Source organism: Cimex lectularius, unplaced genomic scaffold, assembly GCF_000648675.2.
Source record: "Cimex lectularius strain Harlan isolate CLEC.00 unplaced genomic scaffold, Clec_2.1 scaffold249, whole genome shotgun sequence".
In the NCBI taxonomy this organism is placed as follows: domain Eukaryota; kingdom Metazoa; phylum Arthropoda; class Insecta; order Hemiptera; family Cimicidae; genus Cimex; species Cimex lectularius.
Genome location: NW_019392808.1, coordinates 595,479 through 618,639, shown reverse-complemented (window position 1 = coordinate 618,639; position 23,161 = coordinate 595,479). Strand labels below are relative to the sequence as shown.

At 34.2% G+C, this 23,161-nt stretch overlaps 1 protein-coding gene across 1 annotated transcript; it reads left to right on the top strand.

The window, feature by feature from the left end:
• Positions 1 to 623: 623 nt before the first annotated feature.
• On the top strand, positions 624 to 22,835 carry LOC106669000 (amyloid-beta-like protein). The gene is made up of 12 exons (XM_024228166.1): positions 624 to 798; positions 1,794 to 1,920; positions 10,325 to 10,540; positions 17,188 to 17,549; positions 17,611 to 17,708; positions 17,801 to 17,957; positions 18,015 to 18,205; positions 18,296 to 18,456; positions 18,509 to 18,762; positions 18,825 to 18,971; positions 20,095 to 20,206; positions 21,063 to 22,835. Coding segments are annotated over exons 1-12 (1,959 nt in total). The 5' UTR covers positions 624 to 666; the 3' UTR covers positions 21,065 to 22,835.
• The last annotated feature ends 326 nt before the right edge of the window (positions 22,836 to 23,161 follow it).

Sequence of the window (23,161 nt, the reverse complement as noted above, 5' to 3'; positions counted from 1 at the left end):
ATTTTCTGTTTTTGTTGTTTAGTAGATACAATATTTGTAATTCGGTCGTTATCGATTCATCCTAGTCTGCCTATAATCGCAGGGTTGGAGACACGTTGTGGTATTTCGAAAGGTGAAAAGTAAAAAAGCATCAGACATAGAACTCAGAAAGGAAAAGAAGACAAGAATGATAGGTAATGACCGAATCAGTGGTTCATCATTCCGCAGGCAATGATGAACAAGACAAAGAAATCTCACAAGATATATTTGTTTAATGTACTGTATAAAACGGCATAACAAAACGTGCCTAAAATATACATTTTTTACGCACAATACATTTTTTTATTATTTACTTTTATATATTTTCGTCGTACCGACACCACGCTGTCCTGATGGACGTATCTCACAATTTATTGATTTGTTTAGAACATCAGTTTGAATGTAAAAAAAGTCAAAATGTAAATACGAACGATATGTGTATATAACACACACAAAATGTTATTCATGGTTCAAAAAAATGGCGTGAAAGGAGAATTTTAGAATATAGCGTTGCTCGACTTTTAGTTTAAACCATTGGCCAATAAAAATTGTTTTTGTTTCTTTGTGTTTTTTTAAATAAAAAATCTCTTTTGTTTGTTTCAGGGTTCAGGAGAAGTGCCAGTGGCACATTTTGAACCCCAGGTGGCTATGATCTGCCACTCGAAGGATGACAGCTATCACAGCCAATACATGACTGAATCCGGTCGATGGACGACGGACACAACTCACAAATTCACGTGTCCAAAAGAGAAAATGGACATTTTAGAATATTGTAAAAAGGTAATTCAATATTATTAACGCTTAGAGTAGAAATCTAGGGGTTTTACATCGCAGTATGCGGCATGCGCAAACTTCCATTTTTTTCGGTGGTCTGGATATCATCCAACCCTCGTATATAACGTATATTTAGGTGGGGCAGATTCGCAATGGAGTAGCCACATCTGCCCTTTTTTGTTTTTTTCTGAAAATGACATTTATAAATTGTGTTTTATTTTTAATGTAAATAATGATCACGGATAATGTATCAAGATTGAGGTTAGTCTGCCGAGATTATTTATCAATTACCAAGCTTTCGGCTTATACTTGATGTTACTCAGGATTAAGATATAATGTTGAATTATAAATTACAACAGAGAAAATATATTAGTCAAGAGTATGTTGACGTTTCCGTTCAATAACAACAAGAAACACTATCCATCCTATTAACACGGACGTCATTAATAAAAAGGATAATTCAATTAATTAAGGTTTTTAGTTGAGATAAAAAAGTCACTGTCACGAAATGAATTCGAACCCACGACCTTCGGCTAGATACGCCGCTATTCTAACACTTGAGCTATCGTGACTTCGATCCACTCGGCACTAACTTCCCATCTCAACCCCACCTTTTGAAAATTGAAAATTCTCCTTTTTACTATTTTTTGCCAAAGGAAGGAAAATTCAAAAGGTGGGGTGAGATGGAAAGTTAGTTCTTATCGAATGAAAACGTCAACATACTCTTGACTAATGCTTTTCTCTGTTGTAATTTATAATTCAACATTATATCTTAACCTTAATTAATTGAATTTAACCTTTAAAAACCTTAATTAATTGAATGATATTAATTGGTCAAGCGGACCACGAAAAAGTAGTGAATTTAAAAAGTATAATATTAAATTTTAAAAAACCTATTTGAAATTTTAATCCTCCCAAAAATTATAATTTGATACATTTTCGGCCACCGTTCATCCAAACGATTCTATATTGTTTTAATTTAATTTAATTTTGTTTTTCAGGTTTACCCAAAACACGATATCACGAACATTGTCGAATCTAGCCATTTTGTCAAAATCTCAAACTGGTGTCGAATCGGTCACGCAAAATGCAAGCACGCAGCGTGGGTCAAGCCATTCCGATGTCTCGGTAAGTTTGGTTTTTCAATCGTTGATCAATTGGTTTTCAATTTCTGAAATAACAGGGTGACAAATCCATCTGAATGACGAGTTTGATATTTCAATATTCTACTTTATTAGAAAGCACGACTAACAATTAAAAATATAATTGAAAGTTGACAAACTTTTAGCACGTAATCATCAGCCTGTATAATTGCTTGATTGTATAATATAATTACTTTTTACTTTAGCTTTTAATTTAATTATCCAAATCTGTTTGTTAAAAAAGGTCCAGGTTTTTTTCTTAATTGTTCATTAAAAATATTATTGTTTTTTGAGAATGTAAAAACAAAATATATCGAGGTGTCGATTGAAAGGTGTTCGAAATGGTGAAATGTGGCAGTTTCAAGTGGAGTCTGTATATATGCCTCTCGGGCAAGTGGTTGGAGAAAATCGATCGGGCCCTTCGCTCTCCTCCTGAGTAGAGCATGAAATACAGGGTGCACCAACTTTTAATGAGATTCCCGTCATTACCGATCGAGAATAAAATGATGTTTAAAAAACAGTCAAAACTGTAGTCATTATTGTTAACTTGTTAGATCGACTGTCCAACTCGTTTTAACACTTTCAAGTGAACAATTACAATTTTACAACATATAAATTTTAAAAATTTAAACGTGTGGAATTCAACCGTTCATTAAATATACAACGGAATAATTATTAATAGAAGAGAATACAAGTTAAAGTTCATGTATGAAATGGCAAGATTCGCAGAGTTTAATTGACTATCGATCAAGTGGATTTATGTTGCTGTACTTGTACCTGGATTTATGGTATAGCTCTGTACCATTTATTATATCGCTGTTTATCTGCAAGAGTGACATTATTGTATTAGGAATAAACGATGAGCTATACGATGACAGCCGCAGTTTAGTTTTTTAGTAATTATAGACATAGATTCCAATGGAATAATTTATTTTGGAAGAATAATTTATGAATATTAAGAAAAGATGGATCTAACTAGTATGTGTGATTTTAAATATTGTATTTCGAAGTTTACAATTTTGCCAAATATTTTGAATTCCATTTTGTTTTTTTGACTGTTAAAGAGCTGCATGTTAGAAATTCCTGAAACATGAGAATGATTTTCTTATTGTACCCATTATGTTTATCTGGATTTTAATCAACTTGTAATCAGTACCAGCTGTTCCAACAGTCATTTTGAGTTTAACTTACTTAAGCAGTTCTTCTGTTAGTATGAAAAACTTCCTATCTGGGAGTTGTTCTCGACCAAAGGTTAAAGTGGAATGTGGAGCGCAAGAGAACTCGCTGAATGTACAATAAGCCACTGTTTCTGTGGTATAATGTAGGTATTAGTTCTAACATAACCTTATGATGGTTTAGAATTTGATGACGAAAAATTACGTACAACAGCTGACGAGCTGCTCCGAAGAAGTTGTTCTATCACCAACTCACTTGCTCATGTAACCATTGCTTAAAACCCTTTATCACATGCTCCTTCAATGTCCAATATTTCGCTATTTCTTGGTTATTCAGAGGATCTATTTTTACAGTTATTTGACATAACTCTAGATCGCAATATTTTCCTTTTTGTCCGAACTGTTGATAATGAAGTAATTTATTATATTTTTAGGAAGCTGGGTCTTATTTGTTTTTCAACTATGTCTTTGCCTCAGTGTAATTTTTACCTGCAGGTTTCGGAGTAACAGCTATTATTACAGTTCTTGATGAGCATGGAATAAATCTCATTGCTAGGCATCTTCTTTATAGTTTTACTACACTAGTAAAAAGATTAATGCTGTTTTCCTTTGTGTAAATTTCTGTGTATATTACGGTATGTTTCTGTAATAATAGTGTGGAAGGTTTAGGGCCGACAAACAGCTAAGGTCCATCGCCAGTCCTCTGCGTATTTTTACTTATTTTTCTGGTCTTTCACGCTTATCTTTCAGCCTGCAGTCATTTGATCGACTTAATCTGCTACTGACTATGTTTTTATTCGAAATCGAAGTCAATATCCGAAAATGCTAGCCTCTTTGTACCTCAGGTCACCACAAGTCTGGCCACATCCACTAACCCAAAATACTCGATATACCTCGGGGCTAAACAACCTCTTCCTTTCACGCTCATAAATTACGTGTGTTTTTTAGTGATCGTTTGTTTAATAATTTGTTGCATTCGTAAGGATCGGTCAAGAATGAAGTATTTTAGAAAAACACCTTTTTTATTTTTCGCCGATGTTTCGACCTTCATTCGGGTCCTCTTCAGGGCATAACGTGTGGTGTATTCTTATGGTGTCATATTTGTGTTATTTGAAATTGTACAAAAAACACACATTTACACAACAATTTCACACAAAACCAATATGACACCATAAGAATAGCACCACACATAACCCCAATAAAGGTCAAAACGTTGGCAAAAAATGAAAAACGTGTTTTTCTAAAGTACCTCATTCTTGACCGCTTCTCACGAATCCAACAAATTAATAAATTACATTCGTTAAAATAAATTAACATAACATCTGACACAAACATAGAAGTCTCGTCACATTCACTCCCCAGAATACTCCCTCGATATTCCTGAATACGCGGTCGAACCCTTTTTTTCAGATTCACAACAGGAGAGGTCATATCAACCCTCGGAGTGCCGGTGTTTTTGTATAAACAAAAAAAAAACCCTTGTAGGAAAAGTATGTCGGGTTCGAACGCAGGGCCGCTGGTTTTGAACCCGGGATATTCACCTTAGTGATGAGTGCCGTACAAACGCCTTCACCGTTGCGGGCACCGATGTCCCTCGGAAAAAGATGGTTTCGGCATCTAAAACCCCAGTATTGAAGATAGCAAAATTCCAAAACGAGTCTGACTGACAAAACCAGCGAGAATAATCAAACCAAAATTATCGGACACAACCACACTGCATATGGTTTCTCTGATGAGTTACTGCAGGTTTATTACCTCGCAGACTTCATCATACCTGTTCACAATTTTACCAAGACTTATACTATAAATTAAAGAAACAACTAAAATTAAAAGTTTTTTAAAAACTTTTTGGAGAGGGTAAACCGAGCAGTTAAGCACCCCTCTGAATATTGTGTAGGTATGATTTTATTTATCAAAGCCACAATCCTTTTTTAATGGAATCAGAGCCTGAGCAGATAAAATACACTGACAGGCAAAAAAATTCCACCCACTTGTATTATAACTTAATTTGTATATATTTTTATATACTAATCAAAGTTTCACATTTTTTAACGTTTAATAATTGAGTCTTTGTCTAAAAAAGTCTCTTTTCTTTTAAAAATGAAAATTTAAAAAAATAAGACGGATAGATAAAATTTGTTTTAATTTTGTTTTAAATTTTTAATTAACATTTCAACATTGCGTATTTCTTCCTTTTGCCTTAATTACATCTCGAAGATGCCTGGCATAGTTTCTACCAGTTTGGAATGGTTCGTTTATGTTCGATGTGGTTCAAGTCTGGAGAACGGGCTGGCCAGGCTAAGACCTTGGCTGTAGAAGAATATTTGTACTATGAAAGCGACATATTGACGGGCATTATTCGTGCAATAGAATAGGATTGTCGCTGATTTCATGGAGAATACGCAACGCATGATGTTCCAAAATGTCATCCACATAGCGAGTGGCTGCCAAGACCCTCCACGAACAACAGCCAGCTCTGTGCGACCTCCATTCCCAAATTCCCGCCCTCACCATCACTGACCTACGTTGGAAAGGTTAGCTCTGGGAAAAAGTACTGGCTTCGTACTTTTCATTTCGCCTTCTCCACACTCTTTCATGCCCATCTGCAGATGGTAGAGCAAATCTACATTGATCTTTAAAGGTACAGCAGACCAATCGTCCAAAGACCAATGGCTATGTTCTCGAGCAAATGCGAGCCGTGGAACTCTGTGGGTTCTGATCAATTCTAGTCTTCTTACTGGGCAAAAAGCCATCAGTCCATACTGATTTAATCTTCTTCGAGCAGTGCGTTCAGAAATTTGTACACCTTGAACTTCCTGGAGCTGATGAATCGCTTGAACAACGGTGCCGGTTTCACAAAATTCTCAAAGTCAAAAAACGTCATCCTGCAGTTCTGTTATCCTAGGGCGTCCAGATGCGTTTTTGTTCTCTACGGTAGGACCCAGTTTCTCGAAAACATCTAACGGCGTCTCGCAGAGATTCTTAGGGAACTCCCACGGCAGTAGCCGCATACTTGATGGAACGTCCATCATCAATAACTGCCACAACACGCCCAACATCCTCAGCACTAAGTGGCATTTTTTAATTTAAAAAGTGAAATTAAGAAAACAAAGATGGAAACTAAACAGTTTATTGCTTCAGAATTCCAATGAGACTGACATTTTAAATTCCGTAAAAAGTAAACATTGAGAAATCCTTTACACTTGTTTTGGATTAAGGGTTAAGTGTGTTTACCTCTAATTGATATTCACAATTTAAAACATGAACATGAACAAACATTTATTGGTAAAATCAATGAGACAAATTAAATACAGAATTTTTTGCCTGTCAGGGCATTTAGTCGACGTTGATTTCGAACTCGCCGGCTCATTCTACGTGGATTATCGCTTTATTTCCGCCACGAGTTAAATGACACCGAGAAACGGAGTTCGGTTATTTACGTAAATGGAAAAGAAGCCGAGGGAGAATTCACTTAGAAACCGATCGTTCACTTTCACTCGAATGCTTAAACCGCCGAAACGATATTACATTGAAAGATGTATCACGTGGGGTACCAATCTTACAAAAAGTTTTATCTTAGTCTGTGCTATCCTTTTACGGAACGCGGATATTCACGAAGGCGTTGTTTTGACTCTCGGTTTTCTCGACTTGGCGAATATTCGAATATCATCGTTTATCCATGCTATTGAAGATGAATTGTAATACTTCTTTAGACAAGAGCTCCTCTGTCGGTAAAAGGTTGAGGTTTTATCAATTTAAAAACCATTCGATGAGAGAACTTGGCTATTCTTTTCTTTTAATAAATTATAATACTTCTTTAGACAAGAGCTCCTCTGTCGGTAAAAGGTTGACGTTCGTCAATTTAAAAACCACTCGATGAGAGAAATTGGCTATTCTGCTTTTATTTTATTACTCATCTAAACGTATTGGTTTAATTATTGAGAAATCGTGAGATGCGGTCTGGTGTGATGTAGGTTTCAGAAAAACGAGCCAACGTTTCGATCTTTATTGAGATCATCTTCATGGCCCGGGATTTACAAATATTGTTTACATTTAACAAATACATGCAGGATGTGGAAAAAAGTGAATGTAAACAATGCAAAATATATTTTTTTTATATTCAACCAAAGTATTTCTACTCACTCAAAGTGTGTCTTCTGTGTAATTGTGCCATTCTTGCGTGTCGTGTTGAGAGTGCCAGTGAGATCTTGCTGTTTTATGTTTATATATGTATTGGTTTAAGAAATTATGCAAAACAAGTCACCACTACAAATTCTATTGTATCGGTCTTCTCTTCATCTATGTAATTTATTATACCAAGTTCAGATAAAATTCTTCACTACTAGATCATTGATGCGGGATAGAAAGTGGATTCTTTATAGCAAGATGTTTCCTCAGCCACCAGGAAAATCCATTAACCACTTTCACGGCTCTCCAAGAAAATAATTCTATGCATTTGTCCGTATCGAAATAGATTGAAAGGAAATGTTTTCTACGCACTCAAATAAATTCAGCTTCGAAGAAAAATCGCCCTGCATCGATTTTGGATTTTTTCTCTCCACAAGGCAAATCCAGTAATTTATTATAACGGGTGACGAGACAAATCTTCATCGTTCACTATCTGTTAAAAATTGTTTTAACTAAAACCTGAAAGGGGGCGTCGGTGGCCGCAACGGTTGACACGGCGCTCATCACTGTAAGGTGAAGGTCCCGGGTTCGAATCCAGCGGCCCTGCATTCGAACCCGACATACTTACAAATGTTTTTTTGTTTTTGTTTTTTTCAAAAACACTGCCACCCTTCAAATCATACGTCTATGACCTCTGCTGTTGCGAACCCTCATAAAAAAATTTAAAAAAAACGAAAACCTGAAAAAAATTTCATGAAAAAACAGGGTTGAATCCTAAAGCATTTTCAAAATAAACGTATTTTACATTAATCTTTGATGGTTATTGATCATATTATGAAAATAATTTAAATATTATGCAAACATTACTTCTGCTTCTAAATCAAATTTGGTTTCCAATATTGAATAAATGTTTTCACCTGTCTAACTGTTCAACTTCTGGAATATAAATCCCATTGAGGTCAAGATGTCAAATCCTATCGATTAATCTCTCATTAATTAATTATTTAAAGAAAAAGCTCAATTATTACCTGGAATAACTTGCAAATTTAATTACAGTTGTGCACTATTGTATAAAATAATCCGATTGGTAAATCCGTTCTAATAGAGTTTCCAAAGAGTGATAAAAGTGGACTGTTTTCAATATTAATCAACAAAGAAAATTTGATCTGAACTTTCCATCTATCAATACAAATACATAATTAATATCTCTCTAGGTTAATAGTTATTTAAGTGAAAATCCGGATTTACATTTGATGCTGCGTCATTATTATAATGAGGTACAAAATTTATCTTCTTAGGAAATTATAACAGTAATCCTTTCTTCGGTTCCATTGTCGTTTTCATCACTTAAGAAAAATAGGAGTATGATAAGATAAATTGAGATACGAGAATAATTTAAGCAATGTTTCTTCAGGTAATTCTTTTTCAGCGCGTAAAAATCTCAACTCGAAGCCAATTTTTCAATCTTTTTCACTCTCCCCATCTCTCTCATTCTGTCTGTCTCTCTCTCTCTCTCTCTCTCTCTCACTCTCTCACTCTCGCTCTTGCTCTTGCTCTCGCTCCCGCATTCTCTCATGAGCTTGACATAGAACCTACCTAGTTAAACAGTCATCATACCTATGTGACCATTTAGTACGCAGGATACCTTCAATTTACTGACATTTTGTTGGATGTTCGATCTTTGAAATGACACCAAATCTAACGAATTTTACAAATTTGTCCCGCAACCCTTCTACGAATCACTATTATAACTCTTGGATCGTTTTTATCAAGCAAGAACCACTTCACCCATTAAGATTTCTATTGTCAAATAAATCAATGACCCGGCCAATTATAGGGTAATTTCTCAAAAATATATTCGCTGTTCCATCTTTTAGAATTGTTCATTACATTTGATGAATTTAGTAGTAAGTCCCAAGCTGTTTCAACAATCATTGTGTCTTACTCAATATTATTAGATGAAGGCAGAAGAAGATGAGGGTAAAGCTGTTTGATTTTTTTATAGAAAACTTTAAAAATTTAAAGATTTTGATTGTGAAGGTACAATTACTTACTATTATGTCCTATTTGCAATAAAGCTGTCATTGGGTGAAAATAGGTATTGGTTTAACGTGTACTTTAGGAGTTCAGTAGGGGAGTATTCCTAGTCCTCTTCTATTTTCCATTTTTCTAGATGGTTTATCTAAAACCCTCCATCGTGTAACTCGGACAATGTAGTAACTTAGCAAATTATCGTTACTTTTGGAAAATTTGGTTAATTTAAATAAATCAGAATATTGTTTTCATAAGAAGAAACCTGGCTTAAAGGAATATTGATTTATCATAGGTTCTCCACTGGAAGTTGTAAACGAGTGCAAATATCACAGAGTGGCATTTGCTTCTTGTTTGTAACTCAATGTACAAATGAAAAAATTTGCAATACATTATCGTCTGACTTTATCAACCACAATTCCTCTTATATTGTAAATTTGTATTGTTCCATTTTGCTTTCTTTTACATACGAAAATTCGACAGAATCCTCTGTCTTCAGTTGGCCAGTGAGAAGCCAGAGGAAAGAATTAATTAAAATTAAAAGTTTCGTTCCCTATTCAAACTTCGCAGCTGTTTATAACATAAAAATACAACTTGAGGATTTGTGAAGTTTGGAGAAAATGTTTTCATGGTAAAACAACATAGTCAGTTTATATAAACGGAAAAACATCGTAATGAAATATATTTTGTTTACCTTTTTTATGTCTTTTATTTATTCTTTTTATCTACTTTTATTATTTCATATTACTTCTTATTAGGTTAATTACAATTTTATACGCGAATTTTTTTTTTATTGCTGTATTTTGTTGTTGGTTTTTTGTTTTGTTCGGAATCGGTTCAATTTCATTATCAAAATGCGTTAACTATCTGCAAGTTTCCCCATTTCGCACATTCAATCTGATAAAATATTAAATGTACACTTCCACTTATCGCTACGGCCACTATCTACACCACCCCAGGTTAATTCCAGTACCGCGGATACGTATTTAATGAGATTTCAACTGTTACAAACTGATGGCCGGTTGAAGATTTGAACCGAAACCGTTTCCATTGCAGAAGGCCCTTTCCAAAGTGACGCCCTCCTGGTGCCTGAGAATTGCCTCTTCGACCACATCCACAATCAGACGAAATGTTGGGAATTCGAAAAGTGGAACATGACTGCCGCTCAAGCCTGCCAGGAAAGGGATATGAGTCTAAGGACATTTGCCATGCTACTGCCTTGCGGCATCTCGCTCTTTTCTGGCGTCGAGTTCGTCTGCTGCCCAACGAAAGGTATGTTACATTTCACTCAATACTCAATTTTATAATTAGAAAACGTATACATACAATATTTTAAATAGAAGAGCTATTATATGATGCTTCTGTTTATGGAAAGTCACCAGAGAAGACCTGAAAAGGTTAAAAGATAATTTATTTCTATTGGACCGTAGTGAAACTTGTTTATACTGTCTCGACGAACTAAGCATTTAGCAGGAGCTTTGATAGGGTTAATACATAAAAGGAAAGAGCAGTCCGGAGTAGAATGAATTTCATTTGCAAACAAAAAGAATATTAAGGTTCCAAGGTAGGAGCAATAATGTCTGAGGCTAAGTAGATTTTTATTAAATTCACTAGTTTTAGTGGTCCGCTTGACCAATTAATATATTTCAATTAATTAAGGTTTTTGGTTGAGATCAAAAAGTCAGTGTCACGAGCGAACCCACGATCTTCGGCTAGATACGCCGCTACTCTACCACTTGAGCTATCGTGACCTCGATCCACTCGGACACTAACTTCCCATCTCAACCCCACCCTTTCAATTTTTTAAATGGCGAAANATGCAAGTGAATGTTCAAATGTCAGTTCTAAAAATGCATGTTTATATTTTGTGTTTCATTATTTATGATTAATTAGATATCGTGAGATGCGGTCTGGTGCGATGTAGGTTTAGGAAAAATTTATTTATCGTGGCGACGTTTCGATCTTTATTGGCGACGTTATCGTGGCGACGTTCAGGGTCTAATAAACATTGTTTAAATTATACAAATAACATTCAATTAATTAAGGTTTTTACTTGAGATAAAAAGTCAGTGTCACGAGCGGGATTCGAACCCATGGAAAAAGGGCGAAAAGGAGGGAAAATTCAAAAGGTGGGGTTGAGATGGGAAGTTGGTGTCCGTGTGGATCGAGGTCACGATAGCTCAAGTGGTAGAGCAGCGGCGTATCTAGCCGAAGATCGTGGGTTCGAATCCCGCTCGTGACACTGACTTTTTGATCTCAACTACAAACCTTAATTAATGGAAAGTAGATTTTTATTTTTAACTACTTGCGATCTTTCAAATAACTACGAATCAGTTCAGCAAAGAACCAACCAACCGTAAGCCAATAGTTTAAAAATCAAAAACCGTATAATATTTTATTAAATTTAAAAACAAAGTTTCTTTTAATTTGGCAACCTTTGCCAAACACTCAGAACTGTTCATTACCTCTAAAAGACATTTTTAGTTTCAGTCTGGTTTTCGTTAAAGATATTGGGACAATCTTTAAATAATTAAATGCAAAACAAATTTTCTGCTTAAACTTTGACGATAAGCTCTACAGGTACATTCTCCTCTCAGGTGTGTTATTACCGGCGACATGTAAGATAATTGAACTCGGTCGTTTGACATCATCTATGTCTAGTTCACGTGGATAGGTTTAATTAGGGTCAATTTCCCGAGGATTATCTGCAGTTGTGCTTTCGCCATGATATCGAGTTTTCGATAAACCAAGTCAAATAGTAACTTGAAAAATCTTTTTCGTTAAAACAAAACGGATTCTCGCCTAATAAGAAAAGTATGTACGATGATTTGATTCCCAAGTAAATATCGACGGTACGGAAACAAAAAGCGATATGTGGTCAAAACGTCCTATGCAAGTGAATGTTCAAATGTCAGTTCTAAAAATGCATGTTTATATTTTGTGTTTCATTATTTATGATTAATTAGATATCGTGAGATGCGGTCTGGTGTGATGTAGGTTTAGGAAAAATTTATTTATCGTGGCGACGTTTCGATCTTTATTGGGATTATCTTCAGGGTCTAATAAACATTGTTTAAATTATACAAATAACATTCAATTAATTAAGGTTTTTACTTGAGATAAAAAAGTCAGTGTCACGAGCGGGATTCGAACCCACGACCTTCGGCTTGATACGCCGCTACTCTACCACTTGAGCTATCGTGACCTCGATCCACTCGTGCACTAGCTTCTCATCTCAACCCCACCTTTTGAAATTTCCCTCCTTTTTGCCATTTTTCAAGAAGTTAGTGCCCGAGTGGATCGAAGTCACGATAGCTCAAGGGGTAGAGTAGCTGCGTATCAAGCCGAAGGTAGTGAGTTCGAATCCCGCTCGTGACACTGACTTTTTTATCTTAACTAAACATTTTAATTAATTGAATGATATTAATTGGTCAAGCGGACCACGAAAAATAGTGAATTTATACAAATAACATGTAAGATGTGAAAATTAATTTATACATTGATGTACACAATGTAAAATTTTAGGTTTAATCAAAGTATTTGTACTCACTCAGTGTGTGTTTTCTGTGCAGATGTGTCACGGTTGTGTGTTGTGTTGAATGTGTTAGTGAGATATTTATGGTTTTTGTTTACATATGTTTGATTTTGATATGATTGAAAGATAGATGTTGGGCAATTTATCTTTAATTGTGTTGTGTTGTGTCTATTGGAATGTTGGTGAATAATGGTGAAATGTCCACAGATGTGAGAGTATTATAAAGGGATGTGAATTCTATCAAACACAGACGAACCAATGTACATATCCATGCCATTCGTTCACGGCCTATCATATAAATTAAACACTTTTTTCTCTTCTGATAATTTTAAAATAGCTTGCAAAACTATAAAACTATTCACACTCTTTTTTCCAAAATGAAAGATCTTTTTTTCGCAATCATAGATATGTTGTTTTACCCTCTTATCCAAATATAAAGACGTAATTCCGATGTAAGTTACTGGATAATTTATACAATTGATTTTGTAAATTAACTAGATTTAATTGTTATTAGTGTGCATCTGTAATGGACAAAAGGGTGTGAATAGTTTTATTGTTTTTGAAGGCTATTTTAATGATATCAGAAGAGAGAAAAGTGTTTAATCTGTGCGTTACGTCACTAAATACCACACTTTATTATTTATTATGAAAAATATCAAGTATTTGTGTTATTCTAATCTTGACAAACAATAAATCTTTTGAGACTATGGCCACTGTTGAAACGATCAGGAGCGATCCGTCGTATAGACTTTGATCCTCAATTTTTGATCATTTCTTTCAACCTCGTCAGAATCACGATGAATCTTCAAATTCAAAATCCTTTCTTCAATTATATTGTAATATGTTCTGACCTAATATACTTGAATTTTTCACCCTTTAAATTGAATTTCCATAAAGTGAACCTACGTTTTCGTCGAAAATTAAACATATTTAGTCTTTTTAATTAAGGTTTTGGTTGAGATAAAAAAGGCAGTGTCACGAGCGGGATTCGAACCCACGACCTTCGGCTAAATACACTGCTGCTCTACTTTTTACTCTCGAATCCCGCTCGTGACACTGACTTTTTTATCTCAACCAAAACCTTACATAAAAAGACTAAATATGTTTAATTTTCAACGAAAAAAGGTTCAATTTCAGAATTTCAATTCAGAAATTCAATTCAATAAAAAAGTCAGTGTCACGAGGGGGATTCGAGAGAAATGAGTCAAGTAGCGGCGTATTTAGCCGAAGGCCGTGGGTTCGAATCCCGCTCGTAACTTTTTTATCTCAATCAAAACCTTACATAAAAAGAATAAATTGAAAGAATTAACTTGGTCAAACTAAAACATAAATGGATTAAACATAATATTGACAGTATAATGAAGAACGTAATTGTGTAAGCAGTTTTCACGCAGAACCACCAGTGCAGAAGTAGTGAGCCCATCACCACGACGTCGGTGGTGTTTGAACGATTATTCTATAAATATACACGGCCTGCAAAAACCCTGGCGCAGGGTTAAATGTCAGAGGCAAACATCTACATAAAATCCGCCTCTGGTACCCACTCGGCACAATTCAAAGCCAGCTTTTCAACCAGGGCTCGATTCATTTAATTGCCGCAGATGAAGCCAGGATCAGCAGGACCCTTTCTGAGCTCTGTTTGCTTTTGATTTATTTTTTTCCCGACTCGAAAGTGTAATTAAACGGTCACACAGAAGCACATGCATAAAACCCCGGCGGTGTTGTTACGGCTCACACCACTGGACTTTAAAATGGAAAAAATATGATGTCTATATTTCACTAGAAACACAGTAAATTCGTTTGAATGAGGACGTTTAGAAAAGTTGTATTGCTCATTCAACTGCGCAAATATTTTTGCCTCACACTCGTTATAATCAAAGTGCCTTTGTGTTGTTTCATTCATCAAAATAAAGTGCACAGACATAAACTGGAAATTTATATAGTCTTTTATTCAACTACGGCGTAAATATTTTCGCGGGGGAAAAAATCTAATATTCCGCCGTTTGGTTGGATCCATTTGTTTTGAGGGCATAACTACTCGTTTGGCCTCTTTTGGTAAAAATACAAATGCTGAGTCTGTAAATGTTTAGTTTATTTATTCGTGTTAGGTGTAACAGTTTGTTTGCTTTTTGCTTCGCCTTGTTTTGTTTAGTTTCGTTTAAAGCGCAGGAATTCTAGGGGGAATGAAGTGGTAAAAACTGTCTTGAATACAGGGTGATTCCTTTCTATTTAAGCACTGTTAAACACTTTTTTTCTTTTTAACGAACAAAATGCCAACGTGAATTTTTCAATAAAATGTTAAGTGAAGTAAATTTTGTCTAGGACAAAAATTTGAATTACTAGATTAACCCCACTCCCACTTTTTCACACCGTCAACACTTTTCCCATTTAGGATAAAATTTCATTTTGATCCGATGTAATTTAAAAAAGGGTATTCCGGTAGAAAGCATATTAAACAAAGAAATTTTTGTTAAATCTAATTTTTTTAACTAGCGGACCTTCTTAAAAAAAATACTACGAGTGCTACGAGTAGATTTATAATTAAAACCGCAGATAGTTTTAATAACCATAAAATATACAATATCTACGAAAGGGTTGAGCATCGGACCATGGTTCATATACTGCACTATTAAAACTTTAAAATTAAGCCTGAGCATAATGGTTAATGAATTCAAGTTAATTTTGATGAGAATACTGTGCACAAAAAGACAACACAAAAACAGGACCAAAATATTTGAAAAAAAATTAAATGTATATCAACATTTGAACTTATATTATTCAGCAATCGTGAGATGCGGTCTGGTGTGATGTAGGTTTCAGAAAAACATTTTCTTTATCGTGCTACGTTTCAATCTTTATTGAGATCATCTTCAGGGCTCAAAGTGTTTGTCATTGTGCCATTCTTGCGTGTCATGTTGAGAGTGCCAGACTTTGAACGTAGTGTGGTTACCATAATTATATTTATATACTTTTAAATAATAAACAATCATTTACATAATAATAAATTAAAAAATAACATGAAGCCATGCTATATCATCATTATTTCTAGTAATAATTTAATTTTTTAATTAAGTACATAGTTTTACTTATTTATGTAAACAATGTTTGTAAATCCCAGGCCCTGAAGATGACCTCAATAATGATCGAAATATTGGCACGATAAAAAAATGTTTTTCTGAAACCTACAGACCTACCAGACCGCATCTCACGATTTCTGAATAATTAGTTTTACTTATTGTCAATGCAACTTTTGAAAATCGACAAAACTCATTCTAAAAAAATAAGTTTGATATTTCTATAGTTTCTGAAGAGAAACCCAAGAAATATAAAATTTCAATCTAGTTTTAATTATATTTATATACTTTTAAATAACGAACAATCGTGTACACAATAATAAATAAAAAAATAACCAGAAGGCATGCGATATGACCATTATTTCTAGTAATAATTTAATTTTTCAATTAAGTACATACTTTTACTTCTTGTCAATGCAACTTTTGAAAATCAACAAAATTCACTCTAAAAAATGAGTTTGACATGCCTACAGTTCTTACAATTGGAATACACTTAGGAAAAAACTTTAGCCGATGCAAAGCTCATTAGACAAATAAATGTTTAAATAAATTAACATGGAGGTATGATAGGTTAGGAATGGTTAGATCATGTAGGGTTAGGGAGGATCAAGGTTAGGTTAAGTAATGTAGGGCTAGGGTTAGGATTAGGGCTAGTGTTAGGGAAAGATTAGTTTATATATCCACGATTCAATATTTTTTAGATGTGAAAAATATGGATGAAAGGCAATGGAGTAGATTGCCGCCAAATGGGTCTTCTAACACTGTGTCTAGAAGATAGGATTTGTTAAATTTTTACAAAAAAAACGGACTTTGTTATACAAAAAAGAAAACGTCTGTTACTCATGCTAATAAATAAATCCATATTTAGATCTATTTAGCAAAAGGCTTTTTTGTGAAACAAGCAACTAGATGATATGAAAATTCACTATTTCAACAAAAACACAATGATAGAAATTTGCTGACGGCAGGTATGAGAGATTTTCATTGTGCAAGACACATAAGCAGGCTTTTACTGAAAAATTATATCTCCTTATATCAACCTATTCATAGTCAACTGGAAATGACAATTATTCTTCAGTTCGATAGGGCCAGTAAAACCAAAATTCTTTTTGAAAATATTGTGTTTTCTAAAACTCAGAAACGACAGTAGCTAATATGTAATCCTTTGAAAAACTTAACAGAATGAGCAAATTTTGAAATTTATTGAACTGTAAGGAATAAAAATTTGACACATTGTTGAAATCGAGCATTGAATGATCAACTCTTACATGATAATTTTCTAATAAAAGCCTGTGATTTTTGTTCTCTAGCTGATAAAGCATTATTGAAAAAGCCTGCAGTACCTGCACTGCCCATGGGAGGATCGGAGATATTTGACAATGTCGATGATACTGACACTGATGACATTGATTCTGATGCTGATGATGACAGTGATGCAGATGACGACGACGAGGAAGACGAAGATGATTATGATGGCTATGATGATCTGACAGCCACAAGTAGATCGACAACCCCTTCGACCACTACGACGACCACGGAACTGCCCAGGCCGACCACCAATGTGCCAACCCCAGATCCATACTTTACAAACTTTGACCCTAGAGCTGAGCATCAAGCTTACAAGGAGGCACAGCAGCGGTTGGAAGAACTTCACCGGGAGAAAGTCACTAAGGTTTATTGTTTGGCAATTTATTTATTACTATGAAACCTAACTATAACATTTTTAACACCAGGTAATGAAGGACTGGTCGGATCTTGAAGAAAGATACCAAGATATGAGGACTTCTGACCCTAAAGTTGCTGAACAGTTCAAACAAAGGATGACTCTGAGGTATTTCTAACTCAGACAACTGTTTAAAAAATAGTTTTTACAATTTAATATGTTTAAAAAACTAAAGTAATTTTAATTATAAAAAAATCCAGATTTCAGCAGACAGTACAATCTCTAGAGGAAGAAGGAAATGCTGAAAAACACCAGTTGGTTGCAATGCATCAACAACGAGTCATGGCACATATTAATCAAAGGAAGAAGGAAGCTATGACATGTTATACTCAAGCTCTCAATGACAGTCCGATCAATGCAAGTATCTCTCTTAATAAAAAAAATAACAATAGTTAATTTTATTTAATTTTGTAGACCCACCGAGTGCAGAAATGTTTGCAAAAATTGCTGAGAGCTCTTCACAAGGACAGGCATCACACTATCTCTCATTACAGACATTTGTTGACATCCAGTCTTGAGCAAGCCGAACGTGAAAAATCAATGACTTTGGAACACCTTGTAGACATTGACCATATGGTCAACCAATCTCTTCAGATGCTTGAAAGGTAAGTTTTGTAATTTGTGAATGCTTGTACAACTTATTCCTGTTAATTTTTTTTTTTTTTAATTTTCTAATAAAATTTATTAATCTTTAGATTCCCTGAATTGTCATCTAAGATTTCTCAGCTAATGTCTGACTACATGCAAGCACTCAGAAGCAAAGATGACACCCCAGGCTCCCTCTTGTCGATGACCAGAGATGCCGAAGCAGCTATTTTGGACAAATATCGCGCAGATGTTACTGCCATGCAAGAAGGTAATTTCAGCCATTTCAATTATGACTTGACATTTTAATAATGCTATTGTAGACAAGGAAAGGGAACGTGTGCTTGAGAAAGAAAGGAAAGAAGCGCACAAGAGGGAGCGAGTTGAACTAAGAGAAGAAGCTAGGAAAATGGGAGCTCACATTGACCCTGAAAGCACTGATGAAGAGCATAGTACTGAAACTGTTGGTGCCAGCTCTGAGCCAAACAGCAACAACAGCCCTGTACCTCTATTGTCAGAGCACGAACCGCAGCCTTATGCCCATGCATTGACACACGACATCAGCCACAATGAGCCAGTATGTCAAATTTAATGATTCCTATTATTTATCATAATAAATATAAAAAAATTTTGTTTCAGACATATTCTGTAAGAAGGGAAGTATACCATCGGGACTCCAAGAGTGTTTATTTCACTTTAGCTTTTGCCGGATTAGTTTTAATAGTGGTTGTTCTGATCGGAGTCGCTGTCCTTAGGCGTAGAAGTGCAAGATCGCCTCAAAATCAGGTAAGCTATCACTGTTGACGAATTGTCAGATAAAAACTAATAGTAGTTAGCTCAATATAAACACATTTTTAATCTTTTACTTGTGGTTAGCCCCAGTATATGTCCTAATGACTAACAAAGTGCAGAAATTGACTTAAAAAAAAAGGTTTATTTTTCTGACGGACATCACCAACTCTGTAAGAAGAGATTTACAAATATAATGTAAATATTCAGTAATTAAAAGTGATTCAAAAACCCAACAAACATACCCAACATCCAAGAACCAAGCATCCTGCCAGTGTCTACAACAAAATCCTTGAAAAGCTCCTCATAAAAAAATTGATATCAATTGCTGAAACGACTAAGTTACCTCACCACCAGGTTGGTTTTAGCCCATTTCACACCACTATAAAACAGGTACATCAAGTATTTTGGTTGTAAGCTGCAACCTCTCATGGACAGAAACAGTATTGCTTGTGTCTTTCTTGGTGTGGGTCCAGTGTTCGATCAAGCCTCCTGGCTGCTTTTACAAACCATTTAATATTTAAATTCTATCTAACAAACCAGCTGCATCTCTAAGTAGACTGCTTTTTTTTTCCTACATTCCCCTTAAAGCGAGTGTTCCCCTGGGCATTATCCTACGGCCCTTTCTATTCACAATGTACACAATCAACATTACATTCTTCCTAAGAATATTATATGCCTTTTGATGAGGTGAACTATCCTGTCATCTAGACCCATCACCTATACCCTACAAAAGTCCACTTGTTCTAGTCATTTTAATGGACCCCCCCCCCCCAAAAAAAAACCAACCAAAAATACTGTAAAGCATATGAATCTACATTTCAAACCAAACTATCCATTTTTTAATTTATATAATTACATCTTGATACAAAAACTTCTACTAGATTTAAACCTGCACCCCAATCAACTTGTCCTTGGATATCCCACAATCATTTTAAGCGATAGCAAAGATATTTCTTGAAAGATTGTTTGACTCAATATGAGGTGTCACTGCTAGATCTTCATTGTGTTAATACATTTGGTTTTTGCAACTGAAAATCACAGTTTTAAAACTTTTTTTTAAGTTCTTGTATTTAAAATTATAATGCTCTGTAAAGGCTAATAAATATGTTGTTTTTAGGGTTTCATTGAGGTCGACCAGTCAGCTACTCCTGAAGAGCGTCATGTCGCCAACATGCAAATCAATGGGTATGAAAACCCGACCTACAAATACTTCGAAGTGAAAGAAAATTGTACGTAACAAATCATTTTATATATTTAGTGTTATACCTTCCTTACTGCGGTTGCAATGTACATTGGTTGGTGGTAGCTCAGTAGACAAGGGGGATTTTGAAGGAAGTGACAAGTGATTGTAGGTGAGAAGGGGGTGCAAATTAATTTACTAAAATGATGTTAAGTTGGGCGTCATGGTATTGTTGTGAAGGGGTTAAAAGCACCCCCCCCCAAAAAAAAAAACAAAAAAAAACAGATATGGTTTGAACCTCACCCTGTAGCACTTCTTGCTGATGAAACACTTCCACCTTCGTGAACCCATCTCAATAGATTACACGACATTTGAAAAATGGCAAAAAGGAGGGAAAATTCAAAAGGAGAGGTTCAGATGGGAAGTTAGTGTCCAAGTGGATCGAAGTCACGGTAGCTCAAGTGGTAGAGCAACGGCGTATCTAGCTGAAGATCGTGCGTTCGAATCCTTCTCATGACACTGACTTTTTTATCTCAACCAATACCTTAAATACAGATTAATTAATTGTAAGATATTATTTGGTCAAGCGGACCACGAAAACTAGTGAATTTAATAAGTTAAATGAAGTATATAGTCACTAAAGCTCTCCGTGGCCATTTCATTTGTCGCTGAGAATCAAATAGTTTGCATGGATCGAGGTCATGATAGCTCAAGTGGTAGAGCAGCGGCGTATCTAGCTGAAGGTCGTGGGTTCGAATCCCGCTTGTGACACTGGCTTTTCAACCAATACCTTAAATACAGATTAATTAATTGAATTCTATATAGGGTTTAAACTATTTAACTTTATTTAAGCATTTGTTTTACTTTTACAACCTTTTTAACAAATAAACTTTCTTCTGTTTCAGAAAACACTAAAAACGAGTTGAGGGATACCTCAGAATATCATAACTTCGGCCAATTTGTATATTTTCCCTTTTGGTTGAGTAAGCCAGTAGCTGATGGGGTCCTTGTATTTTGATACCTAGTTCTGCATAGAGGAACCAAGTACTTAAATTTAATACTAGCTACTTAGTCTTTGTGCCATATTTTCGTTGAAATAACTTTTCTCAGTTCTTTTAATAATATATTTTTTTAATTATAATGGCTTACTGTATTAGTTGCGTGTAACCCTCTCCTCACAAGTTAAATAAAATTTAGTGTGCGTAAATGTAATTCCAATTTAAGAAGATAATGGTATATATATATGTATACAAATAAAATATACATATATGTATATAATGTATCATAGAATGTATCAACTTCTGACTTTTAATATAAAAACCACTTTAAACATATTGTGATTTCGCTACATAAATGAGGTTTTCAGTATTATAAAAATTATTTAAATAATTCGTAGCACCTTGAATTGAGGTTGTTAATACTGCAGTCTTTACACTGGTCGGCTTTAAACGATTTAACTATTTGCATTTTTGTTTGAACAACCTGTTGACACTAATTCTTTTGGAAAAATTTTATCAATAAGTGTGTGTAAAGAAGATATTTTTTCTTGTGAGCTGCACACTTCGCACAATTCAATGTATCCTCTACTACAAACGGTACATAAAAATATTTATATATAAAAAAACCTTTTAAACCTAAGACTAAACGTAAATCTTAAAAATGAAGAGTAGTTCTTATATTTGTACAGGAAATTTTTGCTTTCAACACTCTTATGTCGGTTCCTCTATCCAGCTTTTATTTTATACAACAAAATTGAGATAATAATTAATATAATTAAAAATATTGTAAAGTTCAAAGATGTGTTAAAAAAATTTTACATGTAAGACATTATCGTCTAGTAATACCAATGTTGTATGTGACTGTTGCTTTAATTGATGTAGCTTAAGAATATCTTCTTTATGTTAGAAGCATGCATATGTAAATTTACCAACTGCTGCTATTAATAATTTATGTTGTACGATATAAATGTAAAACATATAGTATAAATTATCTTGTCAAAAGTAAAATGCTTGAGGGCAGACAAGTTAAGTTTAAATGTAAATTTTATAATAAATTACATATTATTCCTTTTAATAACAAAAAAATTATAAAGCATTCCAAAAGAGGCAAACAAGGCAGAACAAAACTTTTATGAATATCTGAACATTCTTAATAATGTTTTATATATATAATGAGTTTGTATTTGTAACAATTTTTAATTTTGCATTTTTGCTATAAATAGTCTCATAGATTAGAGGAAAAATGCTAATTTCATGTACCACTATTTCTAAACTACATTAGTTTAATAATACATGTATAGACATGATATATATACAATTATAGAGTACACGATAGATTATTTATCTGAATATACATAATGAATAATTATTAAAAGAAATATTAAAATTAAAAAAAAAAAAAGAATAAATGTGTGAAGTTTCCCTGATCACTACAGATTTATACTTTCTAGCCCTATAAGTACTATAGAAAATCTTTTTCTTTTTTCAAATTATGATTCATAAAGATTTGAATAGAAGAAACTGTATGTGTATTTATTTGTTAAAATTTATGAAAAAATGAGGGAGATCTTGATGCAAATAACATGTCCACTAGTAATGTCCAATATAAGAGTGTTATTATCAATATTTTAATTACTGTAATTTATTTATTAAATAAAACTTAATACCTTTGATGTATTATTTATTGTTTTATCAAATTCCTTGGCTTTCTTACAACACAATATATATAATAGGTCGATATGTTATACCCTCCCCATCAAAAAAATTCCAATGTCTTGCAATTATTATATTTTACAAGAACATCTGGTTTTACACAAATTAAAAACTCAGAAGTAGAAAATAAACATTTTAGTATTATTTTTATCTTTTAAAGACTTTTTTTTAATGGCATTTAATAAGAAGTATTAAAAAAAAGATAATGTGACGAGCGGGATTCGAATCCACGATCTTTGGCTAGATACGCCGCTGCTCTACCACTTGAGCTATCATGAACTCGATCCACTCGG